Source organism: Benincasa hispida, chromosome 11 (genome assembly GCF_027475165.1).
Source record: "Benincasa hispida cultivar pf3 chromosome 11, pf3_genome.v1.1, whole genome shotgun sequence".
NCBI lineage: Eukaryota > Viridiplantae > Streptophyta > Magnoliopsida > Cucurbitales > Cucurbitaceae > Benincasa > Benincasa hispida.
In genome coordinates this window covers 83,604,925-83,613,413 of record NC_143488.1, presented here as the reverse complement: position 1 = coordinate 83,613,413, position 8,489 = coordinate 83,604,925, and the positions used below count along the sequence as shown (strand labels likewise).

At 32.2% G+C, this 8,489-nt stretch overlaps 1 protein-coding gene across 1 annotated transcript; it reads left to right on the top strand.

Moving 5' to 3' along the window:
• The first annotated feature begins 5,236 nt into the window (after positions 1-5,236).
• Positions 5,237-8,141, top strand: LOC120069922 (putative disease resistance protein RGA1). The gene has a single exon (XM_039021760.2). It carries the CDS (start codon positions 5,373-5,375, stop codon positions 8,019-8,021), a length of 2,649 nt encoding a protein of 882 aa, XP_038877688.1. The 5' UTR covers positions 5,237-5,372; the 3' UTR covers positions 8,022-8,141.
• Positions 8,142-8,489: the final 348 nt, after the last annotated feature.

Below are 8,489 nucleotides of genomic sequence, written 5' to 3'. Positions count from 1 at the left end.
ATTTGCTTGATTGAGCTTAAATTCTTGGGTAAGTAATCTTACTACTAGAACCGCCTTTGTGTCAAGGGATAAGATTTAAGGATACTTTTGATGTCTTTAAGACTGTATCAATCAAAATTCCTTATTAGAAAGGATATGTGAGCTCATTTTAGATATGTATGATGTATGTTATATATATAAGCATGATCTTGTTTTACAAGATATTTTATAGAATGTATGAGTATGATCTTGATCTTGTATGGCATGTATGAGGATATATGAACTTTTTTATATTCTTATGTGTGGGACTTTGATTAATGAAGCATGATATTTAGGTTAATGATAGTTGTCTCTACCCATAGTCATGTACCCACTAGAGGTTTGTATTTCCTTCAGGGTTCATCAGAGGTTTGTGTTTGCTTTAGGATTTACCAGAGGTTTGTGTTTCCTTTAGGATTCACCAGAGGTTTTGTCTCATTCGGGATTCACCAGAGGTTTGTGACTCCTTCGGGATTCACCAGAGGTTTGTGACTCCTTCGGGATTCACTAGAGGTTGTGATTTCCTTCCGGAATTCACCAGAGGTTAATGCTCTCCTTCGGGACTTCGTCAGAGATTAGTGATCTCCTTTGAGATTTCACCAAAGGTTTATGGATATGTCTTATCTACGGTAGGTCAGGTTAAACTAATCACTAGATGGCCATCCAGGAAAAAGGTAGAGGTTTATGCATGTACCACCAGAATGTTGCATTTATTGGACATAAATGCATAGCTTCACCCCGGTAATGGGGTTACTTACTGAGTATTTTATACTAATTATTTCTCTCTTTTTTTTCCAGGAAAATGTAAGAGCACACCGACGAATGACAGACAGAATCCATGATCGTGCCGCTTGGACTAATCAAGTGCTTTTGCTCATATTTTTTTTTCTATATTTTCATGATTTTAAACTTAGTCAGTCGTTGAATTTAGAAAATTTTCATTTTTTGCACTTTTAATGTTTAGATGATGTTTTCTAGTAACATTTTAATTTTCTTCTATTTTTTAAGGATACCCTGTTAAATGAATTTCAATTATTTACTTTTAATAAAGTTATTCAATTCATAGTATTTAATTGATATTTACCAAATCATGAAAAAATGTTGATTTTTAATGTATGTATGCATATAGTAACCACCTAGTATAAGTTCTAGAGAGTCGGGTCGTTACAAAATGTAAGTATGAATCCAAATACAATTCTATCCTTAGATTAGATGGAACCCATATCATAGTTTTTTTAGTTTACTTTATACACAACTTGCCCATTTTCCCTCCTTTAGTCTCCCTCAAGCTATTTTGAAAATTTTCTTTGATTATAAGGTTTGCACTTAGGTTGTATTTATATCATTGAGTTCTCAAATTCAACAATTTTACCTTTAAGGTTTATATTTAATAGCATTTTTTATCCATCCATTAGTTTTTTTTCCTTAATTATTAAGTGAAAAGTTACATATCATCTATTTTTAAAATTTGTTTTTAATTTTTAATCTATTAATTTTTTAAAATATTTTTATATTTTTTTTATTTTCCTTCCTATCCACCATCTACGTCTTCTCCAACATTGTAAGGACTCATTTGTCCTTTTCATTTGTTATTTAAAAATAACAATAGAATGACAATATAAGACTATTATAAATATTATAGAAAATGGATGCTTATTAGATGCTCATGCTTAGTATTGACTATGTGTCATGTCCCCATTTTTCAAAGTGTTATCCATGTGTTTTGTAAATACTCATTTTTAGTGTCCATGTAATCCTCTTGGAACATGCCAAATTACCTATAAATAGTAGCATTTTGTGGGTTTTGAAAGACACACATTGGACAAATTTCAAAAAGTTTGGAGAAAGTGGAGAGATCCATAATTTATTATTTTATCTACTTTTGTTATTTCTTTTATTTTATATATTTATAGATATATTTATTTTATTATTTATATTATATTTATTTATTTTAATATTATATTTTATTGGCATCCGTGTTCACATTTTGCTTTTCAAATTCACAACACGTTATCAGCACGACCTCATGTCGTTTTTTCGGTTAAAGATAGGTCCTAGAGGTATGTTGGTTTTTCCCTCTTCATTCTAATTAATAAATTTAATGTTATTTTTCATATTTAATATCTATTAAATTTCTATCATAATAATATTTTATGATATATTGCCATGAAAAATCTCACAAAATTAGAATTTGTCTTCCTTGATATTAACGATAATAATTATTTGTCCTAGGTGCTTGATGACGAAATCTACCTAGATGCTATGAATCTTGGAGAGACTATTAAAGAAAAATATAACATCCAGTCAGGACAAAGCAAAAACTATAATTTTCTTTCGTCATCATCTCCACGAGGGATTCAAAATTGAGTATCTTACAATAAAAGATCCCCGTATCTTGTGGAAAAATTTGAAAGAGAGGTACAATCATAAAAAAAAATGGTCATTCTTCCTAAAGTTCATTATGACTGGATGCACTTGAGGCTACAAGATTTCAAATCAGTAAGTGATTACAACTCCGCATTATTTAAAATTAATTCGAAACTATTGTTATGCAGAAAGAAAATTACTAGTGTTGATATGTTAGAGAAGACATTTTCTACATTTTATGTCTCGAATATGCTTTTACAGCAGCAATATTGAGAGGAAGGTTTTAAACAATACTATAATCTAATATTATGTCTTTTGTGACCGAACAAAATAACGATCTCGACCAAACAAAATGATATCATTCCCTGAAGTGATGTTATGAATTTTAATAATAATCATGGTCGAGGTCATGGTCGAGGTCGAGGTCGTGACCGTGGTAGAGGAGAAATAATTATTAATTTCATGGTGGTCGTTCTAATCATTCAAAATTAAAAGGAACTACACAAAATGATGATCATAAAGGAAAATCTTCATAAGATAAGAGTTAAAAAAATATTGGAAATAAATGTTTCCGATGCAGAATGACTGAGCATTAATCACGTACCTATCGTACATCAAAATACTTTGTTGATCTCTATCAAGCCTCCCTAAAGGAAAAAAAAAATGTGAAAGCATATTTTGCATACCAGGATAATGATATATTTGACCCATCCCATATGAAAAATTTGGATGTGGCAGACTTTTTTGAATCTCCTGAAGAGAAAATCGATAGAATTGATGGAATATCATGCGTTTTGTTTAACTTTGAAAATATTTAGATTTAATGTTTTTTATTCATCTCCATGTTTTTTCTCTCTTAGTAGATGTTAACATTTGTATATTCCAAATGTTGTTTTTCTTATTGTAATTATTTTGTTTTAACGAAGAAACTTGGCAGACAGTGCAACTACTCATACAATACTTACAAGTAAAAAATATTTTTCAAACTGGCAATGCTAAAAGCAAAAGTCAATACGATATCAGGTTCTGCAAACCTGATTGAAAACTTTGCAAAACAAATATTATTTTGCCTAAATGAACAAAATTTACAATTGACAATGCATTGTTCCCTAGCTAATCAAAGGGAAATCTACTTAGTTTTAAGATATATGTTGCAATGGTGATCATATTGAAACTGATAGTAAGAATAGTATGAAATATCTATATATCTATCTACTGTCTCAAATGGAAAACGTATACTGGAAGATATCTTCTGGATTATATTATACTTATATACGAGTAATTGAAATATATGCAATAATAAACTTAAAGCGTTCATGAATCCAGACATATTTACAATTTGACATGACTGATTGAGTCATCCAGGATCTATAATGATGAGAAGAATTATTGAAAATTCAAATGGACACCCATTGAAGAGTCAAAAGATTAATCAATCTAATGAATTATCATGTGATGCTTGTTTTCAAGGAAAATTGATAATTAGACCATCACTAACTAAAGTGGGGATTGAATCACCTGCATTTTTAGAACGAATTCATGGTGATATATGTGGACCATTTAGATATCGTTTGGTATTAATAGATGCATCGAAGATGGTCACACTTGTACTTATTATCAAGTTAAAATCTTGCATTTGCAAGATTACTTGCCCAAATAATTAAGTTAAGAGCACAATTTTCCTGATTATACAATTGAAACCATTCGACTTGATAATACTGGTGAATTTACATCCTAAGCTTTTGATAATTATTATATGTCAATTGGGATAAGTGTTGAATATCTTGTAGCTCATGTTCATACACAAAATAGTTTAGCAGAATCATTCATAAAACATTTGTAGTTAATTGCTAGACCATTGTTGATGAGAGCTAAGATTCCTACATTTGTATGGAGACATGTTATTTTGCATGCAATGACACTTGTACACATTAGGCGGTATCTTATCATAAGTACTCGCCATTGCAATTGGCTTATGACCATGAGCAAAATATTTCCCATCTGAGAATTTATTTGATCTGCAGTATATGTTCCAATTTCTCCACCACAAGGTACTAAGATGAGTCGTCAAAGAATTTAGAAAAAAGTCAATGATATAATTTCATTGTAATGATAGAAAAAGTCAATTTGGATTATATATTAGTATTAATATATAATTTCATTCTTTTTTATGTAACTTAGTAAAGAAATGAAGGTATCGATTTAGATGTTTTGATCCTAGTGTAAAAATAGTTCATGTATTCACGGTTCAACCCAACAAATGGAAATAAGGAAAATAAATATTTTGAAAACTTTAGAGCTTTAAGAAGAATTAAAAAGCATAATGCTTTAGTGCTTCGGATCATTCAACAAGGTATTATTTAAGTCTATTATTCCTCAAATTAAAATGCAAAGGATGTTTTGAGAAAGAACTTGAGAAATCTAAAAAATAATCTTTTGATGATTTTAAATTGACAAACAATATCATATATTTGATCATGCATCCATTCTCATCTTTAATTACATATTGAAATATGGGGCGAGACTACGATAAAAAGTTGAAGTATTGTTCTTTGTATCATCCATTATCAAATTCTCTCTATCTTGTTTGGGTTGAATAAAACTTTTTGCTATCCACGTTTTAATTAGTTCATATTTTCCAAATTCACGAGTTTGAAGAAAATTTGAGCGGCAAGCAAAACATTGCTTCAATGAAAGAAAATGGTAAAGAATCTACACTTTAATTTTAATATGGACAAGTCTTTGTCGGTCTTTGAAATGTTGCTCTCATAATTTTCTTCTTCAAATTTTTGGCCAACTTCCTTTGATGCTAAGTTATTCTAAAATTCTCTTACAAGACTTGTTTGTGAACACAAGTTTCTATGGAAAGCAATTTGGTCTTTCTCAAATTAAAGTAGCTTCCTTTCTTTTTGAAACCTTCTTAACTTCTGAATTTCCTCTTCATCGTAGATCATTTGAAATTGAGGGGTCAAAAAGTAGAGAGAAATATGGCTGAATTTCTATGGACTTTTGCTGTTCAGGAAGTCTTGAAGAAGATTGTGAAATTTGGAGCAGAGCAAATTGGTTTGGCATGGGGCTTGGAGAAGGAAGTGTCCCAGTTGAGAAACTGGTTACTCAAAGCTGAAACAATTTTAGCAGACATTAACAAAAAAAAATTACACATTGCTTCTGTGAGGCTATGGGTGGAAGATCTCCAAGATATTGTTTATGAAGCTGATGATCTATTGGATGAGCTTGTTTATGAACATCTACGACGAGCTGTGGAACAAACCGGAAAATTGAGGGAGGTATGTGATTCCATCTCACTATCCAAAAATCCCTTCTTGTTTCGTCGCAAGAAGGCCAAGCAAATGAAGAATATTACTCAAGCTTTATACAAACATTACTGTGAAGCAAGTCCTTTAGGCCTAGTTAGTGACGAATCCGCCACGGAAACAGAAGTCACTCTTGCGCAGATTCGAGAGACAACCTCGATTCTTGATTTTAAAGTTAGAGGAAGGGAAGCTGAATTTCAAGAGATATTGAAATTGGTGATTGAGTCTAGCAATGAACATGAGATGTCGGTGATATCCATTGTTGGAATGGGTGGTCTTGGGAAAACAACTTTGGCCAAGATGGTCTTCAATCATGATGCCATTAAAGGTCATTTTGATAAAACTATATGGGTTTGTGTGTCTAAACCATTTATTGTCATGAAAATTTTGGAAGCAATCTTTCAAGGCTCGACCAATACTTGTAGTGGCTTGAACTCCAAAGAGGCCTTACTTAAGAGGCTCCGAGAGGCGATGCAAGGCAAAAGATATTTTCTTGTGCTTGACGATGTTTGGGATAAAGATAATGGCTTGTGGGATGAGTTGAGTGGCTGTTTGAAGCAGATTAATGGAAAATCTGGAAATTGTGTTATGGTGACCACAAGGAGTGTAGAAGTCGCAACTATGGTGAATACTGTTTCCGTTCATCATCTAAAAGAATTATCTGATGATCAATGTTGGGTATTGTTCAAAGAAAGTGCAAATGTAAATCAACTGTCAATGAATTCAAAGATAGAGATTGTGAAAGATTTGTTGGTTAGAAAAATGGGTGGTGTACCACTTGTTGCCAAGGTTTTAGGAGGGGCAGTAAAATTTGAAGAGGTTGACTTTGAAAAAGGAGATTATGAGAGTTGGATCACAAAAGTTGAAAGCATTGCAAAAAATATTTTAAAGGAAGACAGAGATTTTGTTTTGTCCATACTAAAATTAAGTGTGGATTCTCTACCACTTCTTGTATTGAAGCAATGTTTTGCCTATTGTTCAAACTTTCCTCAAGATTATGACTTTAAGAAAGATGAACTAATCCAAATGTGGATAGCACAAGGTTTTATTCAATCCCAACAAGAGAGAGAGAATTTGGTAATGGAGGATATAGGAGAAGAGTACTTCAACTTCTTATTGTCCCGCTCCTTATTCCAAGATGTTATAAGGGATGAGAATAAGAGAATTATTACTTTTAAGATGCATGATCTAATGCATGATATTGCTTGTGCAATTTCGAATAATCAAAATATGGTATCAAATCCTAATAATTTGAGTGGGAGAAGTGCAGGAAAGTTGCGCACATTGGTTTACAGGGATGAAGAGAATCAATACAAGGTTTGTGACAACTTTTTTCGTTTGCGTGTTTTAAAACAAGATAAGATTTGGGCTAATAATTTGCCATATTTACTGGATAAGTTGATACATTTGAGATATCTTGACCTTTCAAAATGTTACATAATCAAGAATCTTCGAGAATCTCTTTGTCTACTATATAATTTGCAAACGTTAAAGCTTGGATATATAGAAAGTGAATTGCCAGAGAATTTGAGAAAATTGGTTAATTTGAGACATTTAGAATTTTACGTAGTTCCCGGTATGAAACAAATGCCTTCACATATGGGCAACTTAATTCATCTCCAAACATTATCTCGATTTGCAGTTGGTTTTGAGAAGGGATGTAAAATTGAAGAGCTTGGGACGTTAAAAAACCTCAAAGATGAACTAATTCTTACAAATCTTGAGAAGTTGAAAAGTAAAGAGGAAGCTATGGCTGCAAAATTGGTGGAGAAAAAAAAATTGCGTCGATTATTGTTTCGATGGACTTTATTTTATGGAGTAGAATATGACAAACACAATTTCGTACAAGTGTTGGAAGGACTTCAACCACACAAAAATCTTCAATCATTGAATATTAGTGGCTTTGGAGGGGAAGTCTTACCTAATGACATTTTTGTTGAAAATTTAGTTGAGATACGTTTGTTTGATTGTTCTAAATGTGAAGTGCTTCCAATGCTTGGACAATTGGCCAACTTAAAGAAACTTGAGATTACTTGGATGAACAATGTTAGAAGTATAGGGAATGAGTTCTATGGTATTGACCCCAACCTACAGAGAAATTCTTTTGCCTTTCCACAGTTGGAGGAACTCTATATTGATGGGATGAAGAAGCTAGAGCAATGGGATGAATTTACCACTTCAAATCTCTTTGGATCTCTTAAAAAACTTAGTGTCCTTGGATGTGATAAATTGACAAAATTGCCAAGTGGGTTCGAAGGTTGCCATTCAATTGAGTATGTGATAGAACGTTGTCCTAATTTGATGCTAAATGTGCAAAATTGACCCAACTTATATCATTTTTTGACATTGATTTATTCAGACGATCATTGGCTGATTTATTAAGTGACCTTAGTAACTTGAAAGAATTGATGATTAATGGATGCATGTAGATTTATGAGTTTATTCTCTTCATATAATTATCACCTCAGCTTATTGAACTTAAGTCGATCGATGATGGCTCAAGCTAAGTGATAATGCGACAACCCAACTTTTCGAACAACTTCAACACTTCACTAACTTGAAAGTTTTGAATATCAAAATTTTGATGTCATTGAAGCTTTGCCAGAATGGTTGAAAATTCTTACGGGAATTACTATCTAGAGAGGCTATACTACGCCTAACCAATTAATTAGAGGATTTTGGTGGTTAATGGAAGTCCAACGCTACTAGTTGGGGAAGGCAAGCAAGAGGGGGCTAAACTTTCCCACCCTCCAACCAAGTGTGTTGTTCGTAAAATATGTGGTAGCTCTT

Excerpts from the sequence above, each read along its gene's own strand:
- LOC120069922 (XM_039021760.2), top strand. The coding sequence starts at position 5,373 with ATGGCTGAATTTCTATGGACTTTTGCTGTTCAGGAAGTCTTGAAGAAG.